The sequence below is a fragment of the Oryctolagus cuniculus genome, chromosome 11 (assembly GCF_051225735.1).
Source record: "Oryctolagus cuniculus isolate XC-2025 breed Fujian yellow rabbit chromosome 11, ASM5122573v1, whole genome shotgun sequence".
Classification (NCBI taxonomy): Eukaryota; Metazoa; Chordata; class Mammalia; order Lagomorpha; family Leporidae; genus Oryctolagus; species Oryctolagus cuniculus.
In genome coordinates this window covers 60,216,901-60,229,103 of record NC_142877.1, presented here as the reverse complement: position 1 = coordinate 60,229,103, position 12,203 = coordinate 60,216,901, and the positions used below count along the sequence as shown (strand labels likewise).

The 12,203-nt window shown below is 54.8% G+C and overlaps 1 protein-coding gene across 3 annotated transcripts; it reads left to right on the top strand.

Annotated features, from left to right (window-relative positions):
* The first annotated feature begins 5,467 nt into the window (after positions 1-5,467).
* On the top strand, positions 5,468-12,182 carry B4GALNT1 (beta-1,4-N-acetyl-galactosaminyltransferase 1). Of its 3 annotated transcripts, none has more exons than XM_051832964.3 (12): positions 5,468-5,576; positions 5,987-6,080; positions 6,648-6,866; positions 7,274-7,438; positions 7,555-7,661; positions 8,013-8,053; positions 8,195-8,375; positions 9,651-9,749; positions 9,868-10,058; positions 10,490-10,630; positions 10,833-11,073; positions 11,501-12,182. In XM_051832964.3, exons 3-12 carry the CDS (start codon positions 6,649-6,651, stop codon positions 11,716-11,718), a joined length of 1,602 nt encoding a protein of 533 aa, XP_051688924.1. In that variant the 5' UTR covers positions 5,468-5,576; positions 5,987-6,080; position 6,648; the 3' UTR covers positions 11,719-12,182. The 3 variants fall into 3 exon arrangements, 2 of the variants coding, with proteins under 2 accessions (XP_051688924.1, XP_051688925.1); XM_051832965.3 differs by lacking the exon at positions 5,468-5,576 and adding an exon at positions 5,593-5,885; XR_016216825.1 differs by lacking the exons at positions 5,468-5,576; positions 8,195-8,375 and having other exon boundaries at positions 5,946-6,080.
* Positions 12,183-12,203: the final 21 nt, after the last annotated feature.

The following is a 12,203-nucleotide window of genomic DNA, read 5'->3' as shown; positions in this document are numbered from 1 at the left end:
TAATTTTATATAAATCATAAAAATGATGCAATTAATAATTATTAATTGACAATAAAATATGTCATGACTACATGTATATACCATACTATCATACACACAGTACTATTATATAGTTTTCTGGACAATTTCAGGATAGATTACATATAGGAATCTTCAAAAAGTTCATAGAAATTCATATAATGAAAAAATTATGCATGGATTTCAAAAATTTTTTTGCACCACAGTAAACATTTTTATTCCTTCTATGGACTTTTTTTAAAAATAAATATTGATTTATTTATTTGAAAGGCAAAGTTACAGAGATGCAGAGGCAGAGAGAGAGGTCTTCCATCGCTGGTTCACTCCCAAAATGGCCGAAACAGCAGGAGCTGCATTGATCCAAAACCAGGAGCCAGAAGCTTCCTCCAGGTCTCCCACATGGGTGCAGGGGCCCAAGGACTTGGGCCATCTTCCACTGCCTTTCCAGGCCATAACAGAAAGCTGGATCAAAAGTGGAGCTGCAGGGACTTGAACCAGCACCCACACGAGATGCTGGTACTGTAGGTGGTGGCTTAACCCATTATTATGCCAAGCATCAACCTCACATTTTATGTCTTCTAAGAACAAGAAAATCTTAGGTTATCACAGATTCATATCAGGAAATTTGATACTGACCACTTTATTTATTTGTTGTTTTTTTCCCAAAGAAACTTTTTATTTACAGAATACAAACTTCATGTATTTCATAAGTACAACTTTGGGAATTTAGTGATTCTTCCCACCATACCTGCCCTGTAAGGCCACCAAAAGTCACACCAAACACTGGAGTAAGGGAAAGGGTTTATTGGGAGAAACCTGAAAGACTGGAGGGAAGGGGCTAAGAAGGAAAAGAGAGAGAAGGAGAGCATAAGAGAGAGATCTTGAGACAAAGAGAGACAGAGATCAGGAGACGGAGAGAAAGAGAGCCACATGTTCAGGAACAAGTCCTTTTAAAACTTTGCGGGGTGGGTGCAGGGAGAGAAGTAGGAGCAGCGAACCCCATTAGGATGGGGATAGGGCTGACACTGGTGGTTGGGCCACGTGTCTACCTGGTTTCCACCATGGCGGCAGGGGCTAGAGCCTAGGATGGTGTCGGGACTGCACCATTTTACTAACATGCCCTCCCACCCATAGTCCCACCCCTCCACCTCCTTGCTCTCCCATTCCCAGTCCCATTCTCCAGTAAGGTCCATTTTCAATTAATTTTATATACAGAAGATCAACTCTAAACTAAGTAAAGAGTTCAACAATTTGCAAGGAAAATAAAAATAAGAAACTGTTCCTCAACAGTCTAAACAACAAGGGCTGTTCAAAGTCATAGCATCTCAAAGTTAATTTCACTTCTTTTTTTTTAAGAAACTGAATTAACTTTAAACAAGCACCCAAGAATGATACATCTTTTGCCAGCACTTAGACATAATTATAACGCAACTTTTTTTTTTTTTTTAAACAGGCAGAGTGGAAAGTGAGAGAGAGAGAGACAGAGAGAAAGGTCTTCCTTTTTGCTGTTGGTTCACCCTCCAATGGCCGCCGCGGCCGGCGCACCAGGAGCCAGATGCTTCTCCTGATCTCCCATGCGGGTGCAGGGCCCAAGCACTTGGGCCATCCTCCACTGCACTCCCTGGCCACAGCAGAGAGCTGGCCTGGAAGAGGGGCAACCGGCGCCCCGACCGGGACTAGAACCCAGTGTGCCAGCGCCACAAGACGGAGGATTAGCCTATTGAGCAGCAGCGCCGGCCCTATAACGCAACTTATTGAGAACAGAAGTCCTGCATGGGAAGTTAGTACACAGTGACTCCTTTTATTAATTTAACAATTATGTATGAAAAAAGCAATTATGTATGACAACAGTGATCAACCAAGGCTCTTGACATGAGCTGCCTAGGCTATGGAAACCTTTTGAATCCACAAACTCCATCAGTATTTAGACAAGGCCATAAGCAAAGTGGAAGTTCTCTCCCCCCTTCAGAGAAAAGTACATCCTTCTTTAATGATCACTTCTTTCCACGGAGGTCTCACCCACCAATGACCACTTATCTTTTAACAAAGATAAAACATTAGCTTTTATCTACTCTGTCATCCATTTTCCAATTCTGTCAATTGTTCCCAAAGTGTCCATTATAGCATTTCTTTCCCCCTTGAAGACAGGATCCATTCTGATCCATTTAGTTGTTATGTCGGTTTATCTTCTTTAATCCGGATCAGTTTTTCAGTCTTTGTCTTTCATGACTGATCTTGAAAAAAAAAAATGCTGACTAGCTGAAGCAAATGTTCAGCCTGGCAGCTAAAATGCACAGGTGCTGGGGCAGGTGTTTGGCCCAGTGGTTAAGATACCACCTGGGCTGCCCTCATCCCATATTGGAGTGCCTGGTTAGAGTCCTGACTCTGCTTCCTACTCCAACTTTCTGCTAATGCACACTCCGGGAGGCAGCAGGTGATGGCTCAAGTTGTCGGTCCTTATCATCCATGTGGGAGAGCCAGACTGAGTTTCAGCCTCAGCTTCAACTTGGCCAAGCCTAGCTGTTGGCAGGCATTTGAAGAGTGAACCAGCAGATAGAAGCTAGCTAGCTAGCTAGCTAGCTAGCTATCTATCTATCTATCTTTTTTTTTTTTTTTTTTTTTTTTTTTTTTTTTTTTTTTTGACAGGCAGAGTGGACAGTGAGAGAGAGAGACAGAGAGAAAGGTCTTCCTTTTGCCGTTGGTTCACCCTCCAATGGCCGCCGCTGCAGCCGGCGCACCGCGCTGATCCGATGGCAGGAGCCAGGATCCAGGTGCTTTTCCTGGTCTCCCATGGGGTGCAGGGCCCAAGCACCTGGGCCATCCTCCACTGCACTCCCTGGCCATAGCAGAGAGCTGGCCTGGAAGAGGGGCAACCGGGACAGAATCCGGCGCCCCAACCGGGACTAGAACCCGGTGTGCCGGCGCCGCAAGGTGGAGGATTAGCCTATTGAGCCACGGCGCCGGCTTATCTATCTATCTTCTATCTATCTTTCACTCTTTACCAGCCTTTCAAATAAAATGAAAACAAACAATAAAAAAATTTGAAAGATGCCTACAAGCCCTATCAGAATGCTTGGGTTCAATTCTGAGGTCTAGCTGCGGACTCCAGGCTCCTGCCAATGCAAAGCCTGAGAGGCAGAAGTACTGGCTCTAGTAATTGGGTTCCTGCCATTCACGTGGGAGACCCAGGTTGAGTTCCTGACTCCTGGTTTCAGCCCTTGCCCAGTCCGGGCCATTGCAGGCATTTGGGGAACAAATCAGCAGACAGGAGCTCTCTGTCTTTCTTGCTCTCACTCTCTGGCTCTCAAATAAAATAAACAAAAACATATAAATCTTCTCTTGGGGGCGTTGTCTGTTTCTTCATATTTAGAGTCGAGTCGCACAAGATCTGGTGGCACAGGATGCCCTTCTGCCTCTCACGGCTGATGTTGATTAACCACCTGACGAAGGTGCTGTCCGGTTTCCCCACTCTGCAGTGACATTTTTTCCTCCTGCAATTAATAAGCCAACGGCGGGGAGACACTTTATGGACACATCCTGTTCCTACTTGAACTTCTCCCTCATTGATGATTCTTGCTCATAGCAATGTTACCATGACGACTGCAGAATAATTATTTTTCAGCTCCACCAAGTCCCTCCACATTCATCAACTGGCATTCTTCCTTCTCCTTCATTCATTTATTCGGTTATCTATGGATTACCAATGTAGGCTGTGGATTCCTATTTTCCAATGGTTCATAATTCACTCCTATGCTGAACTATTTTGGTGCTTAAACTGTGCCAAATTCAGCCAGTGAAAACCCCCTTCAAGCTGGCTCCTGTGTGTGTCCTATTGGAATGCTCCCATCATTTTTTCTAAACATCTTTGCTTTATGACATTCCAGATTAATCTGCAGTTTTTCCTATCTCAATGCTGGGATAGGACCTGGAAGGTTTCCAGAGATCCCTGGTCTTTTTTTTTTTTTTTTTTTTTTTTTTTGACAGGCAGAGTGGACAGTGAGAGAGAGACAGAAAGGTCTTCCTTTGCTGTTGGTTCACTCTCCAATGGCCGCCGTGGCCAGCGCACCGCGCTGATCCAACGGCAGGAGCCAAGTGCTTCTCCTGGTCTCCCATGGAGTGCAGGGCCCAAGCACCTGGGCCATCCTCCACTGCACTCCCTGGCCACAGCAGAGAGCTGGCCTGGAAGAGGAGCAACCGGGACAGAATCCGGCGCCCCAACCGGGACTAGAACCCGGTGTGCCGGCGCCGGAAGGCGGAGGATTAGCCTAGTGAGCCGCGGTTTTTAATGAGAAAGAGATTAGGGGATCTGGATGCCTGCTGCTCATCCTTACTGAGGTGTCTCTACTTCTAGGCTCCTTCCTGTATACAAGAACAACTCTACATTCAGAGCATCCTTCCTTGCAACGTTGACACAGCCTGAAAGTATCCATTTAAACAACTGAAAGCTTTGGGAGCTGGGGCCAGTGTTGTGGCACAGCGGTATTCCCTATGGGCACCAGCTCAAGTCCTGGTTGCTCCACTTCCAATACAGCTCCCTGCTAAAATGCCTCGAAGGGAAACAGAAGATGGACCATGTGCTTGGGCCCCTGCCACCCACATAGGAGACCTGCATGGAGTTCTGGCTTCAGGCTGACCCAGCCCTAGCCATTGAGGTCATTTGGGGAGTGAACCAACAAATAGAAGATTTCTCTCTTTCTTTCCATCTCTCTCTGTAATTCCACCTTTCAGATAAATAAATAAATCTTTTTTTAAGAAGAGATTTGCTCATTGGTGATAATGGAGGATCAAAAATGGCCACAGCGTGGGCATTTGGCATAGTGGTTACCACATCCATGTCCCATAACTAAATGCCTGGGTTCGATACTCTGGCTCCTGATTCCAGTTTCCTGCTAATGCAGAACCTGAGAGACAGAGGTTATAGCTCAAGTAATTGGAGCCCTGCCACCCATGCGGGAAATTAGCAAGGAGTTCCAGGCTCTTGGCTTGGCCTGGCCCAGCTCTGACTTTTACTGGCATTTGACGAATGAATCACCAGCAAACAAGATTCTCTCTCTCTCTCTCTTTCTCTCTTTCTCTCTTCCCTCTCTGTTACTCTACCTTTTGAATAAATAAACATTTTGAAAAATTAAAATGGCCCCCAATTTTTTGCACCCATATCCATCAGGAGGTAAACTTAACCATGCCCTGAATCTGGGTTAGCCTGGTGACTTGCTTTGACATATCGATGATATAGATATAAATTAGAGAGAGAGAGAGAGAGAGAGAGAGAGAGACAGAGAGAGACAGAGATAGAGATAGAGATAGAGATAGAGATAGAGATAGAGATAGAGATAGACGAGAAATGCCGCCATGAGAAGAACACGCAAAGCCTTGAAGGGCCTGGCCTGAGGTAGCTATATTCCAAAGTCCAGGTTAGCCGCTCTGAGGAAGGAAGCCAGAGGCTCAGCCAATAAGCCTGCATCAGCCTCACGCCACGTGAGTGAAGGCAGCTCAGATCGCCTAACCCCCGCGGAGCTGCTCGCGGACTGGCACAGGGGCTAGGGAGTTGAGATGCCAAGGTCTGGGGGCAAAGGGATGGGACTTGGGGGGCGGGGAGGAATTTCCCGCGCCGCCTCGCGCCCCGACGATCTCCGCCGCGCCCACCAGAAGGCGCCCGGGCGCTCGCATTCCCAGCGCAGCGCCGGGAGCCGAGCCGCGCGGCGCTGCGGTACCGAGAGCGGGGCGGCGGCCTGAGCCCTCTCGCCCCGCCAGTGGGACTGTGTGCCAGGAATCACCGGCTTTGTTCTGCGGCCGGGGTGCTGCAGTTTCTCGACTCGGCTTCCCCGGGCAGGAAACGTCCAGCCCCCACTCCCCACCGGGGGGCCGAGGTCTACAAAGCCCCACGAGTGCGAAGGCGGGAGGCGTCGGCGCGCTCCGGAGGCGGGAGGAGCCCCCGCACTATCAGGCTCACGGTCACCTCCCCCATCAGGCCGCCCCCAGCCCCATGAGGCCACCCAGGCCGGGGCTGAGAGCCCGGCGCAGCCCGGACCGAAATCTCGCCGCGGCCTTGGAGCGATAGACAGGTCAGTAGCCGGGCGGGATGAGGGGCTGAGGCGGAGGCGGGAGCGGGAGCGGGTCCTCCCGGTGCCCGACGCTGCTTCCGAGGCCACCCGCGGGGTCACCTCCGCCGGGGGCACCCCCTGGTGCGGGTGTGATTTTTCCTGACAGGCAAGGTGTGGAGCCGCCCTCTGCAGCCCACCCAGCCCAGGTGATGCTTGGACTGGGGAGGGGGCGCTGCCGGCCAGGGTGGGCGCGGGCTTGGGGACATCCGTGGCTCTCCTACAGCGGTGTTTCTCTGCCTAAGCACGATCGTGTCTCTCGCGTCAAGATGCCCGGCCTCCGCTGTGAGAGGAAACCGAGATGCAGGAGCTGAAGAGAAGAAAGGAGGCCGGGAGACCCCGGGGGCCGGGGAGACGCGGGGAGGGGTAGCGGGAAGGCGATTCGCGGTGCATAGCCTGGCGTGAGGCGTGGAGCCGAGAGCGCCCTCGGGAGCCGGCAGAAGCCTCCCAGGTCGCCGCGGTCAAGGGCCCGGCCCCCGCCCGCCACCCGCCCCGACACCTCTCTCACCCCCCACCCTACCCCCACCCCAGGATGCGGCCGGGCCGCCGGGCCCTCTGCGCGCTGGCCCTGCTGCTCGCCTGCGCCTCGCTGGGGCTCCTGTACGCGAGCACCCGGAACGCGCCGGGCCTCCGGGCACCTCTGGCACTGTGGGCGCCCCCGCAGGGCGTCCCCCGGCCGGAGCTGCCAGACCTCGCCCCTGAGCCCCGCTACGCGCACATCCCGGTCAGGATCAAAGAGCAAGTGGTCGGGTGAGTGCAGCGCAGCGCTGGCTGCGGGGCGGCCCCGGGCTTTTGTTTCCTGCAGCGTGGGGCTCTGCTGCCGGCGCTCTCCTGCCCGGGGTGTGGAGGCACGGGGGAGGACGAGGCTGCTGAGGCTGGGGCTGGGACAACGCTGCCCTGCCCAGGCCCATCATGGTGATGCCAATGGGAGGGTGTGCAGTCACGGGCGGGCCCTTAAGTCTCCCTGATTCCCTGCTTCAGGCACGAGAGAGGGTCCAGAGAGTGAGGAGGCAGGCAGCTCTTGAAATCTCAAGAACTGGCCCTGGTGGATTCTTCCCACCCCGGGTCTGGTGCCTCCTAGGAACTAGTTCAAGAGCAACTGCTGAACGGGGACAGAGTTGCAGGTAGGGGACTCTGAGCACCCACTCTCCGTTCAGGCTGCTGGCTCAGAACAGCTGCACTTGTGAGTCCAGTGGAGGGAGCTTGCCCCTCCCCTTCCAGAAGCAGGTCAGCGCCATTGACCTCACCAAGGCCTTTGACCCCGAGGAGCTGAGGGCTGTCTCTGCTGCAAGGGAGCAGGAGTACCAGGCCTTTCTTTCAAGGTACTAGCAAGAAAGAGGGGCTTGGATGCGCAAGGGGAGAGCATGGGAGGCTTGGGGGGTGGGGGGATTGAGCCAGGAGAGGACCCCCCTCTGCCCTCCCCCTCCTTCCCTTCCAGGAGCCGGTCCCCAGCTGACCAGCTAATTATAGCCCCTGCTAACTCCCCACTCCAGTACCCCCTCCAGGGCGTGGAGGTCCAGCCCCTGCGGAGCATCTTGGTGCCAGGTGAGGAGGAGAGTCCTGGAGGGTGACCTAGGCCCCAGCTGGGGGTGGGTGGGGACAACCCATCGATGGGAGGAGAGAACTGCAGGTGCAAGGAGGATTAGTAGGTGGGAGGTGAGGCGAGAGGAACTTCGGCGGTGTCAGGAACGGCAGAAGATGGCAGCTGAGAGGAGAGGGCTCTTCTTTGCAGACTGACTAAACATTAGGTGGGTGGGTAGGGCAGGCCATAGGAGAGGTACTGAAGGAGTCCAAACTGAGTTACTCTAGGCTGCTATGCAATGCACCTGCTGTTGTGTATAGGGAAAGGGAATTCGGGGCTGTCAGTGTGATTCTGATCCCAGCTCCTTCTCCCAGGGCTGAGCCTGCAGGCAGCTTCTGCCCAGGAAGTATACCAGGTGAGAGAAGAGAATGGGGAGGAGACCAGGTGGGCTCTGGGGATGCTGGGAGGGAGACAGGCCACTAAAGGAGGGACTGAGGGATTGGGGAGGCCAGAGTGCCTGAAGCCTGACCCTTCACTCACCAATCCCGTCTCCCAGGTGAACCTGACTGCCTCCCTAGGCACCTGGGATGTGGCTGGGGAAGTGATCGGAGTGACTCTCAGTGGAGAGGGGCAGTCAGATCTCACCCTTGCCAGCCCAGGGCTGGACCAACTCAACCGGCAGCTGCAACTGGTGACTTACAGCAGCCGGAGCTACCAGGCCAACACGGCAGACACAGGTGTGAGACCCAGGTGGAGGTGGGGGCAGCAAACCAAAAAGGAGCCAGAAAGGCTGCAGTGAGCAAAGGCAGTGTGGGAGGCAGCTGGGCAGTGACCAGAGCTTCCCAGCCACACAATGGGCATTTCAGCTGGGCCAGCAGGGCCAGGGACAGAGAGAAGGGGCCTTTGTTCATCTGGGGCTGGTGCACGCAAGAGGGAAATCTGAGCCTTGGGTGTGTCTGGCCGACTATGGGGGCCCTGAGAAGTGACCTGGCCCAGGAGCCTCTTTCCCCAGCCCACCGCTTACTGGAGGCCAAAGGTCTTTGCCTCCTGGAGCCCCCATTTCTCCTCAGGCAGGAGTGAGTAACCCCCCTCTCCATTCCTCTCCAAAGCTTGGCATCTGCATTTGGTTTACTCCTCCACCTGCAATGATCTTCCCCCAGGTTTCTGCATGGCTGGCTCCTTCTTGTCAATTTTTTTTTTTTTTTTAAGATTTATTCTCTTCATTTGAAAGGCAGAGTTACAAAGAGAGAGAGAGAGGGAGAGACAGAGATCTTTCATCCGCTGGTTCACTCCCCCAAATGGCTACAATAGCTGGGGCTTTGCCAGGAGCTTTGGCTTGGTCTCACATGGGTGCAGGGATCCAAACACTTGAGCCATCTTCTACTACCTTCCCAGGAGCATTAGCGGGGAACTGGATCAGAAGTAGGGCAGCCAGGTCTTGAACCAGCGCCCATTGGGATGCCAGAGTCACAGGTGGCAGCTTTACCCTTACCCCACAACGCTGGCCCCACCTTCTTGTCGGTTAAATCTCAGCTGTCCTCTTTACCATTCTATCTCTTGTTTTTTTTTCTACCCAACACTTACCAGCATCTGAATTTCTTTATTTACTTAACCTGGCACTAGATTATTTAGATTCTTATCAGCTTTGTGGCTAAATTGTGTCAATTTAAGTGGATGACTTACTTCTCTCTACCTCAGTTTCATAGCTGTAGTAGGAACCTTCGTAAGAGAGCTATCGTAGGGATTAAATGAATTCATGTATTTAAGGTCGATTTTACAGTGTCTGACACATAGCTAATTCTCAGTAATGGTTAACTTTTCACTAAAGATGGTTTATTGTCTTGTCCCCACCCATCTGAGTGTAATGTAAGCTCCATGGGCCTGAGAACCTTGCATTCTTGACCATGGAGGCCCCCAAAGGTGGCACCCAGAGCAGGCACACAGATATTGATCCACTGGAAAGAGAATGAGGTCCCAGCCCCTGGAGCCGAGTCCCCTGTCCTTTCTTCCAGTTCGCTTCTCCACCGAGGGACATGAGGCTGCTTTCACCATCCGTATACGACACCCTCCCAACCCTCGGCTGTACCCACCGGGCTCTCTACCCCACGGAGGTGAGGCAGGGACTCAGTGGATCCAGCCCTGGTGGGGAGCCGCCCTGGGAGCGGACATCTCTCTGCTCCTCTCTCCCCACTCTCCCTGCTTGCACCCAACCCTGCACCCTTGCTCCAGCCCAGTACAACATCAGCGCTCTGGTCACCATTGCCACCAAGACCTTCCTTCGTTATGACCGGCTGCGCGCGCTCATCGCCAGCATCCGCCGCTTCTACCCCACCGTCACCGTGGTCATCGCGGACGACAGCGACAAGCCGGAGCGCGTCAGCGGCCCCCACGTGGAACACTATCTCATGCCCTTTGGAAAGGTGCGGCAGCCAGCACGGCCGCCTGAGGACTGGGGGGAGGGGGCGTTCCCGCCACCGGCTTCTTCCGGGGCAGTGACTCTGACCTCGGAGAGGCGGGGGTGCCTGCCGATTGTGAGGATTCCTGGAGTGGAAGGAGTGGAAGCTCCCTGGGAGCAGGAATCGCGCCTATATTCGCGCTGCGTTCTTAGAAAGGGCGTGGCGGCGCACCCCCTGGGCGCTCTATAAAAGAGCTGAAGGAATGCACGCACCAAATGCCTTCTGGAACACTGACTGGGAATCCCGGGAGGGGGGATGTTAGAATCTGCATTTTTCAACTAGCTCGGGGCCATTCGAAAGCATTCCACCTGTGGAGGAGCCGTTGAGAGGTGACTGGTGGCGGAGGGGCTTGTCCTGTCTCTACAGACTCCCCTCTGCACTCTCTCCCCGCCCAGGGCTGGTTCGCAGGCCGGAACCTGGCAGTGTCCCAAGTAACCACCAAGTACGTGCTGTGGGTGGACGACGACTTCGTCTTCACAGCTCGGACGCGTCTGGAGAGGCTCGTGGACGTGCTGGAGAGGACGCCTCTGGACCTGGTAGGGGAACGTCGGGGCAAGGCTGGGTGGCAGAGGCCGAGCACAGGATGGAGGGGACGGCCAAATGGGGGGACTGCCGGAGTCCTGCACGGAGGAAGCGGAAGAGGATGGGGGGGGGCGGCACGCGAGGGGAAAGGGCGCACAGACCTGCCCCGTCGGGGTCCCGGCCCCGCCTGGAGCCGTCCCTTTGGACTCCCCGCAGGTGGGCGGCGCGGTGCGCGAGATCTCGGGCTTCGCCACCACTTACCGGCAGCTGCTGAGCGTGGAGCCCGGCTCCCCAGGCCTCGGGAACTGCCTCCGCCAAAGGCGCGGCTTCCACCACGAGCTCGTCGGCTTCCCGGGCTGCGTGGTCACCGATGGCGTTGTAAACTTCTTCCTGGCGCGCACCGATAAGGTGCGTGAGGTCGGCTTCGACCCGCGCTTTAGCCGAGTGGCGCACCTGGGTGAGTGGCGCCCCCTCATGGCTGGGTCCCGCAAGAACCCCCGCGGTGGGCGCTGGGCGGGGCGCGGGGCAGGCCAAGGATCCGCCTGAGGGGTTCTGCACACACTGGCTGAGGCCTGCACCTGGTGAGCGCCTGAGCTCCCCCTCTCTCCCGGCCCCACACACCTTGAACTTCCTAGGCCCAGTCACAGCCACCCCTGGTCCACTCCTAGCCAATTTCCACTGGGAGCAGCCCACCAGGGCTTGATCAACCCTCTGGAAGTGGGGAGTAGCCTTTTTCCCGTGTCCAAAGCACAAGGCTGTCGAGAGCCAGAGAGGCTGCTCTGCATGCCCACACCTCTACAACCTAAATTTCAGCACTCTCTTGCGGGACCAATCTGCTGGCCTCTCGGATTTTTACTGTGAACTCCCCGGCCCTTCTCCCCCAGAATTCTTCCTAGATGGACTTGGCTCCCTTCGGGTTGGCTCCTGCTCTGATGTCGTTGTGGACCACGCTTCCAAGCTGAAGCTGCCCTGGACATCAAGGGACTCCAGGGCAGAGACTTACGCCCGCTACCGCTACCCGGGGTCGCTGGACGGAAGCCAGGTGGCCAAGCACCGTCTGCTCTTCTTCAAACACCGGCTGCAATGTATGACCTCGGAATGACGGCCCTCCTGGAACTGCCAGGAATGCCGGCAACCCCTCCCCACCGTTGACTGTCCCTGACCCCCTAGTCCCTCGCATCTCCCTTTTAGAACCTGATCTCAGAGAGGGTCATGTCCTGGTGACACCCCTCCTTTCTGGGGGTGCCTAAGGGCCTGATGGAGCCATAACCTCTCCCACAGCCAGTGCCAAGTCCTCCCCCTCCCCCGTTCTTAAGGGGCAGGAAACAGGGGGTCACTTTCCAAGTGCCAAAGAGCCCATGGGGACTCTACGAACCCAAAGGGGAGCCACTCCCCTCATCCCCTTAGGACCAAGGGGTGGGGAAGCTCCCCACCACGCAACCCCAGGGCTGTGCCCCCCATCCCGCTCCGGATCCAGGACCTTGTGCACCGGCTCCAGCCCACCCCCATGGAGGGAACTGTGACTCGGGAGCTGGCTGGGGACTGGTGAACACACAGTGAAAGCCATTTCTAGTTGTGTCTCTGCGA

Excerpts from the sequence above, each read along its gene's own strand:
- B4GALNT1 (XM_051832964.3), top strand. The coding sequence starts at position 6,649 with ATGCGGCCGGGCCGCCGGGCCCTCTGCGCGCTGGCCCTGCTGCTCGCC. Across the intron at positions 6,867-7,273 it reads ATCAAAGAGCAAGTGGTCGG|GCTGCTGGCTCAGAACAGCT; the intron begins GTGAGTGCAGCG and ends CTCTCCGTTCAG. Across the intron at positions 8,376-9,650 it reads GGCCAACACGGCAGACACAG|TTCGCTTCTCCACCGAGGGA; the intron begins GTGTGAGACCCA and ends CCTTTCTTCCAG.